At 43.1% G+C, this 14,817-nt stretch overlaps 1 protein-coding gene across 1 annotated transcript in view; it reads right to left on the bottom strand.

Moving 5' to 3' along the window:
• The window catches only part of LOC138768811 (sialic acid-binding Ig-like lectin 14), a 74,265-nt gene extending 69,020 nt beyond the window's left edge, over nucleotides 1–5,245 (bottom strand). Inside the window, exon 1 of the mRNA XM_069946766.1 lies at nucleotides 5,128–5,245. Within this exon, the coding sequence (XP_069802867.1) occupies nucleotides 5,128–5,245 (118 nt within the window). The remainder of the gene's footprint in view (nucleotides 1–5,127) is intronic.
• Between the last annotated feature and the right edge of the window lie 9,572 nt (nucleotides 5,246–14,817).

The following is a 14,817-nucleotide window of genomic DNA, read 5'->3' as shown; positions in this document are numbered from 1 at the left end:
GTGACTGCACATTATTTGTTTTAATCCTCTCCCTCCCCAATGCTTTGGCAAAAAAAAAAAAAAAAAACCTTCCCAGAATTCTTCTTAAAAAAAAAAAAAAAAACAAGTCACAGAAGTCACATGAGGTAAGATCGGGTGAGAGAGGAGTCCACGTGGTTGGGAAATAATAACTGATCACCCAGGCATCTGCAGTGTACTGAAGTAGAGTTTCCCTAAGGTTGGCCAGAGAATGGACCCTACATTAGCTTTTAATCCAAGATCTGTCCTGGGGTCCGTTCAGCAGGGGATGCAGTTGTTGTCATAAAAACAACTTTTAATCCAGCAGTGCTGTGTCTAACGGCCGGAGCTTACATTTGTATATGCATTAGGCTGGCACACCCTCTCTGTTCTTCCTCCCCACCCTCCTCATCATTAGGAATGCTCCAGGCAGATTGCGTCCTATTCCCCACCTGTGTGTATATTGAACATGAGCTGGATCATTAATACACCTGTGCAAAGCTCAAACAGCAGTAAATGTTCCTGGATCATTCCTAATGATGAGGAAGGTGGGGAGGAGGGACAGAGAGGGTGTGCCAGCCTAATACATATACAAATGTAAGCCCCGGCCGTTAGACACAGCGCTGCTGGATTAAAAGTTGTTTTTAGGACAATAACTGCATCCCCTGCCGAACGGACCCCAGGACAGATCTTGGATTAAAAGCAGCTATCCGAAGGTACAAGGGGTTTGGGGGGGTCAGATTGTGGGTACAGAGTCGCTTTAAGAAGCAGTTGTGACAGGAATTCCCTGAGTAGTTGAGAGAAGCTGTGGCTATGGTCACATCATCAACAGTGGGCACCACAAGCTCTGTGAGGAACTGTGAGGAAATTCTTAGGAGGCAGCTAACAAGGACTGAGTCAGTGTAACACATGGGAGTTATGAATCATACTTATTATTGACCAGAGAGGAAACCTGAACACCTTCACTCTACTATGATCTATATTATACTGAGGGATAATTTCTTGAAGTGCCCTTAGTTCTTCTGGGATACCCTGTAAAGACTCTTATCCTACTGGATAGTGGTTCACTGCCAGTATATAAAAAGGTGACTCCATAAACACAAATAATCTCCACTGTTAGGGTATATTCCCACTGAGCAAATACGTCCGAAACGTGCTCAGTGTCCCACTGTGAGTGAATGAGAGGGCGCGCGCTCCTCCACGTATTATAATAGGTCCGTTTCAGGCAGTAGTCCGGGGCCCCTTGCTCCTGAGGGGCCCATGGCCCGCAAAACAGACTTATATTCAGTCATGATTTGTACAAAAATCGCTGCTTTTTATCGCAATTTTGCACAAATCAGGGCAAAACTGCAGCCAGGAGACAATGCAGTAACATTAGAGAATATATTGAAGGACCTTATCATGTGACAATGATGTCACCACAGGTCCTTTACAGGCTGCATTATGGAGGGAAAAGACTTAAGTTAGTGCTGTCATAGTTACAGTGGGTTGGGGGGGGCCCAAGCTTAGTGAAAAGCCCGGGGGCCAATAGTAAAGTTAATCCGCCCCTGGCTGTGGAGGAGCATGCACTATCCCATAGATGGGCTAAGGGACACTGAGACAGGAGGGATTCCGCCTGTTTTACTCAATGTGAACATACCCTTATAGCATTGACCCATCTCTGGCCATCTGAATTATTCTGCACTTCTTTACCATCACAGGCTTCTCCCTCGCCACCTCAGGCAGCAGTAATAGAGAAGACTCAGGGGAAACTACAAGTACCATCATCACCTACTAGGTGCAGTCTCCTCTATAACCTCTGTGGCCGTATTTACCTCAGGGAGAGGGAGAGAGTTAATACCACTCGGCCTATGACAGGATATATCTTCATTTACTCATCATAACCTCTATCCTCTGAGATCCCCTCACTAAAGGCTGCCACACATTTGTGAAAGTCTCGAATTATGGAAATAAAACACTGTTACTGCTACAGCGCCACCTATCAGTGACCTTTATGTGCGAAAATGTAATAAATAGTGTCCAGTAAAATCTGAAATCTCTTTATTAGGATATAACTGATATTCTCTTATTCTGTTCTGTGTTTTGTTTTGCTGTGTCTGAACACTGGTTTATTTGCTCTCTTTGGGAGACACACCCGACTTCACCTGCTGAGTTCTGTCTGGCCATGTCAGGGTTAATCTGTGTTTTGGTTCTGCTGTGACTGACAGGTCTTCCTGCCAGTGGATCCGTTTTGTTCTCAGGTGTCTGTGCTTGGAGATCAGGGGGATGGTCCAATTATGTTCTGGGCCAGAACCCTGGCCTCCTATATAACTACCTCAGTCTTGGATATCATTGCTGGTTATTGACTTAGTCTCTGCCCGCTTGTATCTTCTGTGTATTTGCTATTCCTGATCTTTGCCTTATTCCTTGACTTCCCTTGCTTGCCGCCTGCCCTTGACCATATTGCCTGGACTTTGACTACGTTTATTGGATATTGATTTTGTACCTTTGCTGCCCGATTGTTGTGACCCGGACTGTTGACTATTCTTCATTGTGTTTGTCTGTCTGTCTGTTTGTCTTGTCTTTGTGTCCCACCTAGCCAGTGCAGGGACCGCCGCCAAGTTGCTCGCCGCCATCTTAGGGCGGATTGTGGCAAGTAGGTAGAGGACAGTGGGCGGGGCTGAGCTTAGGGCTCACTGTCTTGTCTTGTCCTGCTGTCTGGATCCTAACAGAATAACCAGCCTTACTTTTTTTTTTTTTTTTCCTCTCTCTCTCCACCTTGCTATGGACCCCATGAAAGCTCTGGTTGAGCAAATGCAAAGTCTCAACCAGCTTGTTCTGGACCTTACGCAACGGGTGCAGCAGGTAGAGTCTTTCCTGGGCCAAAATGCCATGCTATCTGCTGCTGTTCCCCCAGAACCTCCAGTGCAGCTTCCTGATAGGTTCAAAGGCGAAAGAAAGGCCTTTCGAATCTTCAGAGAGGGATGTAAGTTGTTTTTCAGACTTTGTCCCCGGTCCTCTGGGGATGAGAGCCAGAGAGTGGGCATTATTATGTCACTCTTACAAGGACCTCCGCAGGAGTGGGTATTATTATGTCACTCTTACAAGGACCTCCGCAGGAGTGGGCCTTTTCTTTGCCTCCAGATGCCACTGAGTTATCTTCTGTAGATCAGTTTTTCTCTGCATTGGAGTTACTCTATGATGACCCTGACAGGGCAGCAGCAGCTGAGAGACAGTTGACAGTTTTGAGACAGGGCAAACGACCGGTGGAGGAGTATTGTGCTGAGTTCCGCCAGTGGTGCGTTCCATCCGGATGGAATGATCCTGCACTTAGATGCAAGTTTAAGCAGGGGTTGTCTGATGGCATTAAGGATGCCTGGACAGGGCATCCAGAACCTTCCACCCTTAAGCAGGCCATGAATTTGGCTATTCGTATAGACCGCAGGCTCCGTGACAGACATAGGGAGAGAGTAGACTCTGACTCTTCTAAACAATCTGTCTCCTATTCTGTCAAAAACCCTCTTGTTACCCTACTATTCCTGAGGACGAGCCCATGCAGCTGGGACTATTAGACGCCAAGACCAGGCGAGAACACCGGAGACACAATGGTCTATGTTACTACTGTGGTGACAGCGGCCATTTCATCAGTTTCTGCCACAAGCGTCCCAAGCGGCAAGAAAACCTGCACCCAGATCATCGGCGTCCAGGTGACTCCCAGGAAGGTCACTTGGGCGCACAGGTACCCTCCAGCGAAATTAATATTTCTAGTTCTGTTGTACCTGATTTGCCTGTATCTGATGTAAATTTATCATGTTCTTCTGCTCGTCCTGTCAGTAAGCCTGTTCTCCATGCCATGGACTCGTCTTCTGATGAATGGGAGTCAGATGGCAATCTTCTAAGTGAGGTTGAGTCCTGTGAGGGTCCTGAGGCCCCTCATAAAAGGGGGGGTACTGTCAGGATGGTATCTTTGCGGAGCGTTATGCGTCCCTCTGCTCGTGCTGTGCGGCCGAGAAGGCGCTGATACTCCCTTATTCTGTTCTGTGTTTTGTTTTGCTGTGTCTGAACACTGGTTTATTTGCTCTCTTTGGGAGACACACCCGACTTCACCTGCTGAGTTCTGTCTGGCCATGTCAGGGTTAATCTGTGTTTTGGTTCTGCTGTGACTGACAGGTCTTCCTGCCAGTGGATCCATTTTGTTCTCAGGTGTCTGTGCTTGGAGATCAGGGGGATGGTCCAATTATGTTCTGGATCAGAACCCTGGCCTCCTATATAACTACCTCAGTCTTGGATATCATTGCTGGTTATTGACTTAGTCTCTGCCTGCTTGTATCTTCTGTGTATTTGCTATTCCTGATCTTTGCCTTATTCCTTGACTTCCCTTGCTTGCCGCCTGCCCTTGACCATATTGCCTGGACTTTGACTACGTTTATTGGATATTGATTTTGTACCTTTGCTGCCCGATTGTTGTGACCCGGACTGTTGACTATTCTTCATTGTGTCTGTCTGTCTGTCTGTTTGTCTTGTCTTTGTGTCCCACCTAGCCAGTGCAGGGACCGCCGCCAAGTTGCTCGCCGCCATCTTAGGGCGGATTGTGGCAAGTAGGTAGAGGACAGTGGGCGGGGCTGAGCTTAGGGCTCACTGTCTTGTCTTGTCCTGCTGTCCGGATCCTAACACATACTTTGTCTCATATAAGGAGACATTGGGGGAGATTTATCAAACATGGTGTAAAGTGAAACGGTCTCAGTTGCCCCTAGCAACCAATCAGATTCCACCTTTCATTTTCCAAAGAGTCTGTGAGGAATGACAAGTGGAATCTGATTGGTTGCTAGGGGCAACTGAGACCGTTTCACTTTACACCATTGGCCAGCCGACCCACAGTGTGCCGAAACCCGCATCCCTCTGTAATGTGGTTCCATTAGAATTAATGGAGCCGCATCACAGAGGGGAAGGGAGATCGTCAACCTGGGGTCTGGCGGGATCGCCCCTAGTGCTTCATGTGCTTTGGAATAAACCGGCGCCGTGCGCAGGAACAGGTGCCGCTATTAAAAAAAAAAAAAGGCCCATGGCGCCGCCACCGGTCTATTCATGTAAAAAAAAAAAAAAAACACAAAGCGATGTACCTAGTGGTACATTCGCTTTAACACATCTTACCAATGGTGTTGCTGTCTTGGTGCACACCCCACCACCAGGACAGCACCACAATGGGTAAGAAGTTTTCATGTATTGTGTAATGTGTAAAGTATGTGATTTCTTTGATCTGAGCTACCATCTTGTCCTGATATGTTATTAGAAATAATTAGTTACCGGTATGATGCATGTAAAAACAAGCCAGGTTTATATCAAGATGTATACTGCACACATATTTGTTAAATATATACAGTGGTACCTTGGTTTAAGAGTAACTTATCCTGGTGATATACATCAGATGTATAATGACTAGAGATGAGCGAACCGGGTTCGGGTTGGAGTCGATCCGAACCCGATTGTTCGGCATTTGATTAGTGGCGGCTGCTGAAGTTGGATAAAGCTCTAAGGTTGTCTGGAAAACATGGAAACAGCCAATGACTATATCCATGTTTTCCACATAGCCTTAGGGCTTTATCCAACTTCAGCAGCCACCGCTAATCAAATGCTGAACGATCGGGTTCGGATCGACTCCAGTATGCTCCAGGTTCACTCATCTATAATAATGACTCATTACACATCTGATGTATATCACCAGGATATCAGTATATTGTACTCACCTTTCCATAAGAGAGGGAGGATAACCACAAGACTGACCCACATGCTGCTGGGCTTTATCTGCCTCCTCCTGATACTGAGATGGATCACCGGCTGAGATCAGTATGGATTGTAGAGTTTATAAAACAGCCCGGATTTCACTTTATGTTTATCCTGTTGTTCTTTAACAAATAAATGGCAGGACATTTTACGTCTCTATTATAACATATTGCTGGAATACTTTTCCTAATTCCCCAAATTAATATAACACTATAATATAACATAATTTAACAGGATTCAACAATCTGTTTCCTTGAACGGAGATTCTTTCTTTTCATGTACAGATTTATTAATAAAAGTGTAATTACAACTGCAGCGCTTCACCCCCAGCCAATGCCCTTGAATAGAATGGTATTGTATATGGGAACTGGGCTCCGGTTAAAAAAAAGGACTGTGGTACCGGGTTAAAGGGGCCGGGTTACATACTCGCAGCAGAATGAAAATTCTGCTGCAAGTATGTAACCGCATTGAGCTTCACACTATCAGGATTTGCAGCTGATTTTGTAATCCGTGAAATCCGCTATGAATCTGGTACGTGTGAAGCTACCCTAATGGTACATTTGCTTTAAAGGGCAACTCTAGCTAAGATTATTTTCTTTTAAATCAACCAGTGTCATAAAGTGCCAGAGTTTTGTAATTTACGTTTATTAACCGCCTAACGGCAGCGGGCATACATGGACGCCCCCGCCGCCGGAGCCTTGACGCAAATGGGCATACATGTACACCCTGCCAGGGTACCGCACTACGAAGCGAGCTCAGGAGCTGAACTCACTTCATAGCAGGTGAGGACCAGCTGCGATTAGCAGTCGGGCCCTCACCCTCAATAATGGGCTGCCGCGGTCGCACGTTTAAGTGTAAGTGACAGGAGCAGTCACAACCCAACCCTAACCCTATTTTATTTATAGTTATTGTATTTATAAATACATTTTTTGAGCTAAAAATATACAGTAAAATAACAACATTTCTGTATCTATGCAAGAGGCACACAAGTAAAAAAAATTAAAAACATACGTAACATCTCACTGACCATGATGCGGCCCAGTGAGCCCTAACCCTCCAATTCATATGACTAAGTGGCAGCCACAATGAATAAGTCCTGCAAAAAATATAAGAAAGTGCATAAGAAATAAAGTGATAAAAAGATATCACAGGCTCCCTAAGGCCAATATACCAATGAAGTGCAATGGGTATCAAAGCAGATTGTACCTGAAGTGCAAAGCAAGATATGAATATACAATATAAATAGACTATCACATGTCGAGTGAGTCAGGACAGAGAACCCCACTCGTTCTGTCAGGAGACCCCTGAGGAAGTCTGGGAGACGAAACACGTGGGATACTCTGTTTTGGCCCATTCGACGTGACTGCCCATCTATAGTCTATTGAATATTCATTAATTTATTGCTTTGCACTTTAACTTCAGGTACAATCTGCTTTAATACCCATTGCATTACTTTGGTATTTTGGCCTTAGGGAGCCTGCAATATCTTTTTATCACTTTATTTCCTATGCACTTTCTTATATTGTTTACCAGATTTATTCATTGTGGCTGCCACCTAGTTATACGAATTAGAGGATCAGGGCTCTCTGGGCCGCATCATGGTCAGTGAGATGTTATCTATGGTTTAAATATTTTTACTTGTGTGTCTCTTGCATTTATGTTAATAAATACGTTTTCAGGGTGCCTTCACACGTAATGGATCCTTACTCTGTACACACTATGGGCAGACAAACTCGCAGCGGGGTGGAAATACCGATGTGAGTATGTCAGCAGCCCGCCCAGTAAACCCCCCACCCCAAGAGAGTATACATCACCTTCTCCATGCTCCAGCTTGCTTTGGGGTTTCCTGGCACATCCCGCTCGGCTAATCAGTGTGCTGCCCCGATTGGCTGATTGGCTGAGTGGGACGTGAAGACGCCGAGAAACCTCAAAGCAAGCCAGAGCAAGCCAGAGTGAGGACCAGGCGAAGTATACGCTCCGGCGGCGGGGGTTAACGGGGCGGGCTGCTGACATACTCACAGACTTACTTTCCATCACGCTGCGAGTTTGTCTGCCCATAGAGTGCACAGGGCAGGGATCTGCAGCGGATTTCGCTGCACATTCCGCTGCAGATCCGTTACGTGTGTAGGCACCCTGATTGTGTTTTATCTGTGAGGTGCAGTCCAATCTGTTTCAACTCAGGCGTCCACTATGGTTTTTCTTTGTGTCAGTTCTAGTTTTTGGACAATACTGAGCATAATGAGGACAAAAATACTGTGTGTGCACATGACCTTAGATTGATGTGTCCTGTATTAGATTCTCTATAACATGTAGAAGCTTCTATAGTCCCTATATACAGGTAATGAATAGTCATCACTCACCTTGTATAGTATAATCCCTGGCGGCACTGGCTGCCCCTCTGTGCTGTCACCTCCACACTGACAGCTTCTCACAAGGCTTCTCTGGTTTTGCTCACTATTAAGCTCTTACTTGCACTCATTGCATATTATTAGTTCCTCTCAGCCACTCTTCCTCTTTACTTCCTTCAAGTACTTCTGATTCATGATTTATTTGTAGATTTAGTTAAATTTAAACTACAATGTTTGCAGATATTCAATCTGAGCGTCCATGTGGAGGAGCCGGGGCTTCTGTCAGTGATTAGTGCTGCTCTCTGCATCACTGGTTACCGTCTAGCCACATTGCTGTAAACTGTGATGCTGTGCATTGCTGTATATACTCCTTACACTCACTGGACGGGGCACTCGGCATTTACTGAGTGTAGGGATAAATATATATAGGGCATTATATCCAAATTGAATTGACAAACAGTTTGTAGCAAGTGATCATCTCATCTCTAATGGCAACTTGCAAGGGATAACCCATTTAATATCTATTATCTACATATAATATATATATATATATATATATATATATATATATATATATATATATATATATTATCAACCTTGGACTTGTATCCTGCTTTAGATTATCTTTGACACATCTTATAGTTCATATATAAAGAATATTCTACTCTACACTCACCCTCTACGGTATAAAATACTGTAAAAAGTATAAACCATGGTGCGCTGTCTGCCGCTCTGTGCTGTGTTACCCGGCCACTTTCTTAGAATGTTTCCTCTGGTTTGTAGTGTAGCTGTGGTTAGGTATGCCTCGTATTGCTGTACAATGTTTTGCAATTTGTCTTACTGTCATACTGTGATGATTCTTTGTAACAAGAGAGTGTCGTGACTGGGAATATATATATAGTGGTGCCTTGGATTACGAGCATAATTCGTTCCGAACCGTGCTTGTAATCCAAATCCACTCTTATACCAAAGCAAATTTTCTCATAAGAAATCATTGAAATGTAGACAATTGGTTCCACACCCCAAAAATCATTTTATAATCATTATAGCAGCAGTGTGTATAGCTGAGTGTGAGTGCAAGCACATTATAGCAGCAGTGTGTATAGCTGAGTGTGAGTGCAAGCACATTATAGCAGGAATGGAGAGGATGGGAAACACAAGGACTGATAGAGACTGCAGGGAGCATGAAGGAATGAGCAGGGCAGATGTGGACACAGTATAGCAGCACTCTCTGTCCGGGGAGAGAGGGGTTAAAGCTATAAAGAGATTATCCCCCCCACAGTCCTGTCCCCTGATGTAAGCCCCAGCCTGAAGTGGATCTGCTATAAATTGGAAGGTGAGAGAGACTTCCTGGGTCAGAGTACTGTGCTGCAGACCCCGCTATGCAGGCCATGCCCCTCCCCCACTCACGCTCCCACCCAATACCAGGAGCTCTTAAACCAAAGCAATGCTCTAAAACCAAGTCACAATTTTGAAAAACTGTGAGCCTCTTGCAAAACGCTCTTAAACCAAGTTACTCTTAAACCAAGGTACCACTGTATATGTATGTATATATATATATATATATATATATATATATATATATATATATATATATATATTATATAATTTTTTTTTTTTTTTTTTTTTTTTTTAATCACTGTAGGAACTTTCTATATGAGAGGCAAGGCTTACCCTGGCTAATCCTTTCTACGGAAAGAAGGTGAGTGTAGTGTAGTTCTGGACACTATTCAGAGAACTTCTAAGCTCAAATGCAAGGGGGAGAGCAGTAGAGAGCAGGTCAGACTGTGAGGATAAGTCAAACAAAAGATTAGGACCTAGTAGGCTTCCAGCCCGGCCTAGCACACTATGGCTATGCACCCTGTAGCTGGGGACTGCAGTAATGGAAGGATAATTATGAAAAGAAAATGAAAAATCTATGTCAAGCAATTAGAAAGCTGAACCACAACAAGTCTGGGTTATTAACCCCTTCAACACCAAGCCCTTTGATGCACAAAAGTCCGGGTCAAATCAATGCAATGTTCCTTATTTTTCCACCTACACGGCTGGTTGGGGTCATTTTTTTGCACCATGATATGTAGCTTTTATTAATACCATATTGGTGTAACAGAAAAATTTTGATAGCTTTTTATAGAATTTTTTCTGATATATAATTTTAAAAAAATTAGCAATCCTGGTGTGTGTGTTTTTTTTGTTGTTTGTTTATTTAAGCCGTTCACCGTGCAGGAAGAATGATGTAATATCTTAATAGATCGGACAATTCCGCACGCTACGATATATAATGTTTATGTACGATTTTAAATATTTTTATTTTTATTATGGGCAAGGGGGTAAATCAAACTTTTATTGGGGGCGGGGGTATAAGGTTTTTTTTTAATACTTACTATTTTTTTTACACTTTTTTTTAACAGTAAAACATGCCATAGCATAGATCAGTGTTATTGGCGATCTATGAATAGAACTTGCCTGAGAGCAGACTCTATGCATAGATCACCGATCCGCCAGGACGGAGGTAAGTGTATTACCCCCGCCCATCGGTAAATGCGGTCGGGAGCCCTGCAGCATGGTTCACTCAGTGACAGATGTCACTGAGTATCTTAACCCCTTAAGGTCAAAGCCAATTTTCGTTTTTGCGCTTTTGCTTTTTCCACTTTATGTTTAAAAGGCCATAGCGCTTGCATTTTTTCACCTAGAGACCCATATGAGCCCTTATTTTTTGCAACACCAATTGTACTTTGCAATGACAGACTTTATTTTCCCATAAAATATGCTGCGAAACCAAAATAAAATAATTTGCGCTGTCAAATTGGAAAAAAAAAGGAATTCGTTTTCATTTCAGAGAGTTTCGTGTTTCACACGTTCAACATGGGGTAAAACTGACTTGTTATACATGTTCCTCGAGTCATACTGATTACAACGATATGTAACATGTATAACTTTTATATTATCTGATGGCCTGTAAAAAATTCAAACCATTGTTAACAAATATATGTTCCTTAAAATCGCTCTATTACCAGGCGATATAGGCAAGGTAATGGCCCCTCATTACCTTGTGAGGTGTCATTTTTTGCGCCATGATGTGTTCTTTCTATCGGTACCTTGATTGCGCATATGCGACTTTTTGATCGCTTTTTATTACATTTTTTCTGGATTTGATGCAACCAAAAAAGTGCAATTTTGCACTTTGGAATTTTTTTGCGCTGACGCCATTTACCCTGCGAGATCAGGAATGTGATTACACGCACGGCGATACCAAATATGTTTATTTATTTGTTTATTTTTATTCATAAAATGGGAAAAGGGGGTGATTTGGACTTTTAATAGGGGAGGGGATTTTTTATTAAAGGGGTTATCCAGCGCTACAAGAACATGGCCACTTTCCCCCTACTGTTGTCTCCAGTTTGGGCGGGGTTTTGAAACTCAGTTCCATTGAAGTAGATGGAGCTTAATTGCAAACCGCACCTGAACTGGAGACAACAGTAGGGGGAAAGGTGACCATGTTTTTGTAGCGCTGGATAACCCCTTTAATAAAAAAAAAAACAAAAAACATTTTTACTTTTTTTTTTTTTACTTTAACTGGAAGCCCCCCTGGGAAACTTGTATATAAACAGCAATGATCAGTGAGATCAGTGATACATTGCTTTGGCCAGAGCAATGTATTGTCGAGCCAGCCCCGCCAGAAGCACTTTCTACCAGTCTGTTTCTAGAAAAACCTTTTCTTTTGTAATTTTTTTTTTCCTAAAATTTGAATAAATGATAAATAAAGAACTTGATGAGGAAGCTACGGACCCATTATGAAGAGGCATCCAGAGAGCTTTTTGAAATCAGATTGACAGAGTTTCAACACCCGGCACTACCACTGATCCGCTGTTTGAAAAGGCTACTTGGAGAGTTCATTGCCCTAAACGTATGATGATGAGCACAGGTAAGCATACGGCTACATTCACACAACACCAAAAAAATGTTTTGATTGACTTCATTGATTTGATTGACTTCAAAGCAATGCATTGAAATCAATGGGATGATGGACGCCCAATGCACAGTGTATAAAATAACAGACGTTGTCTGTGCAGACATCAAAATAATGATCATTGCATCTATTGAAAACAGCGGACGTTATTTTGTTGTTTACAGTTTTTCTTTTTTCATCATCCTTTTAGTGTTTTTACTATTAAATTCAATGGACTTTTCAATTAAAGCCACATTCAAAGGCCAATTAGTAACCCCAAACTAGAATAATGTACCAAGAGCCGGACAGCAAGACAGATAAATGACGTCTGTTGTTTTAGACTCCAAATTATGTAGGTCATTTTAAACAGAGATGAAAAAACAATATGTGGACATAGCCTTAGAGAGGCTGTAGCAACTTGTCCCCCTTCTGATTGTGACATTTAAAGAGTTAATTGCTGACATCAGCATGATTACTGATGTCCGTCATTAATAGAGATGAGCGAACCGGTTTCAGGTTCGAGTCCATCCGAACCCGAACAATCGGCATTTGATTAGTGGGGGCTGCTGAAGTTGGATAAAGCCCTAAGGTTGTCTGGAAAACATGGATACAGCCAATGATTATATCCATGTTTTTCACATAGCCTTAGGGCTTTATCCAAGTTCAGCAGCCACCGCTAATCAAATGCCGAAAGTTCGGGTTCGGATGGACTTGAGCATGCTCCAGGTTCGCTCATCTCTAGTCATTAACAATGAGCATGGTATGCTGATAGCAGCCATAACTCACTATCTATGAAACAAGCTCAGCTCCTGAGCTCAATTCACAGTGTATCTGTAACTGCCTAACAAACAGCAGCGGCACAGTGCACCAAGGCCCAGACAGCCGTGCCGTAACTGAATGTCATGTGTCCTTAAAGGGAAACTCTCAGCTCTATAACTTGCACTAGACTGGAGGATTAAGGAGGCTGCGATGATCCTCGGGATGCATACAGTTCATGAAACATTTGATGGCCACGGTGTACAGCCAATAACAAACATATTGCACCCTCCCCCAGTGCCCAGACCACCCTGGCCCAGGCGTCTCTTAGCATCCAGCATTGTACTTACTAACTCCATTCTCTTCTCTTTGGGTTTTCTTTATCCAGTAGTCCAAATCCTCATCATACATTAACAACTTCCCCTTTAAGTTATTTCCCTGTTCTATATACTGGGAACTGTATTGCCACATCGCTGATGTGTTTGCTTCTCAGCAGTCTAAATATATCTTCTATATTATATCAGTCAGTGAAATAATCTAAAGTGTTGTAAGCTTACATACAGAGGAAGACTGGTTGTGTGCTGTACTGATAGATGTACAAGATTTATAGAGAAAGGAAGATGTTATTTAAAGGAGCTGTCTGGTTTACGCTCATCCTCAGTATTAGGGTATTGTCACAGAATTTCTAGCCGATTCTGCGTCAAAATGCTCACGAAATCCACTCGAAATTCCACCGGTAAAAAATGAGCAGTCTTGGCTCCGATTGTTTTCTTTTGTATTTCCGCGTATTAGTGCACACAGTTGAGATTTCCGCTCGGATTCTGCGCGGAATCCGCATTCTGCCAAAGGAATTGACATGTCAATTTTTTGGGCGGATTCCGCTAGAGGAATCCTATAGAAGTCAATGGGGCTTAAACTCTGCTTAAAATTCTGCTTGCATTCCGCTTGAATTCCGCTCCTATTCTGCTCCTATTGTGCCAGAGCAGAAAAGGAGGAATTTCAAGCAGAAATCTTTCTTCTTCAATTCCTTGCGGAATCCACAAGAATTGCTCAGTGTGCATATACACAAAGTCAGTGCAGAGATCTCTCAACTTGGAGGACTCAGCATGTGTGTACATTACATTCAATGCCACTTATCTGTCTGGGTATTGAAAGCAATAGGCTGTCAAACAGTTCAGTTGTGCTTCAATGGCTAGGAAGCTTCGGCTAAAGCTTTGGCTGTCCAGGTATGATGGGAATTGTAGTTTTGCCACATCTGGAGGGCCGAAGGTTCCCAATCTCTGGTCTAAGGGAATGTAGGTGTTTAACCCTTATACAATTATTAGGACTGTTGATCGGATACCATAATCGCTAGAGACCCCATGTCTGCCATGGCAGATCTGCTAGGACAGGTTGTCTCAGGCAGGCTGTTCTAGCAGAGTGCCAACTGAACTGATCAATGCAATAGCCTTAAAGGGATTATCCAGCGCTACAAAAACATGGCCACTTTCCCCCCTACTGTTGTCTCCAGTTCAGGTGCAGTTTGCAATTAAGCCTTATTTACTTCAATGGAACTGAGTTTCAAAACCCCACCCAAACTGGAGACAACAGTAGGGGGAAGTGGCCATGTTTTTTAGCGCTGGATAACCCCTTTAATCAGTATATACAATTAAGTGATTGCTTAGGAAAATCTGCTAGATGGACCTAAAAATTGTAAAAAGAAACATGTAAAAAAAAAAAGTGTCCTAGTGATTGGCACTGTTGCCTTGCAGCACTAGAGTCCAGGGTTTACATTCCACCAAGGACAATATCTGCAAGGAGCTTGTATGTTCCCCTTGTCTTTGTGTGGGTTTTCTCTGGCTATTTAAATTTTCCCCCACATAGATAGGTGGATTTATAGGTGTATATTGTCAATTTTATTTTTTAGTGGGAGGCCAGGTCTTCAGTGCAGAGGTCAGTGATAGGTGTCTAGACTAGGGAGGGAGGAAGGTTTGGAATAGTAATTTTGGTTTGCTGGAGTGAAAAGAG

This window comes from Dendropsophus ebraccatus, chromosome 12 (assembly GCF_027789765.1).
Source record: "Dendropsophus ebraccatus isolate aDenEbr1 chromosome 12, aDenEbr1.pat, whole genome shotgun sequence".
NCBI lineage: Eukaryota > Metazoa > Chordata > Amphibia > Anura > Hylidae > Dendropsophus > Dendropsophus ebraccatus.
The sequence above is the reverse complement of the archived record's forward strand: the minus strand, read 5'-3'. Positions and strand labels throughout refer to the sequence as shown.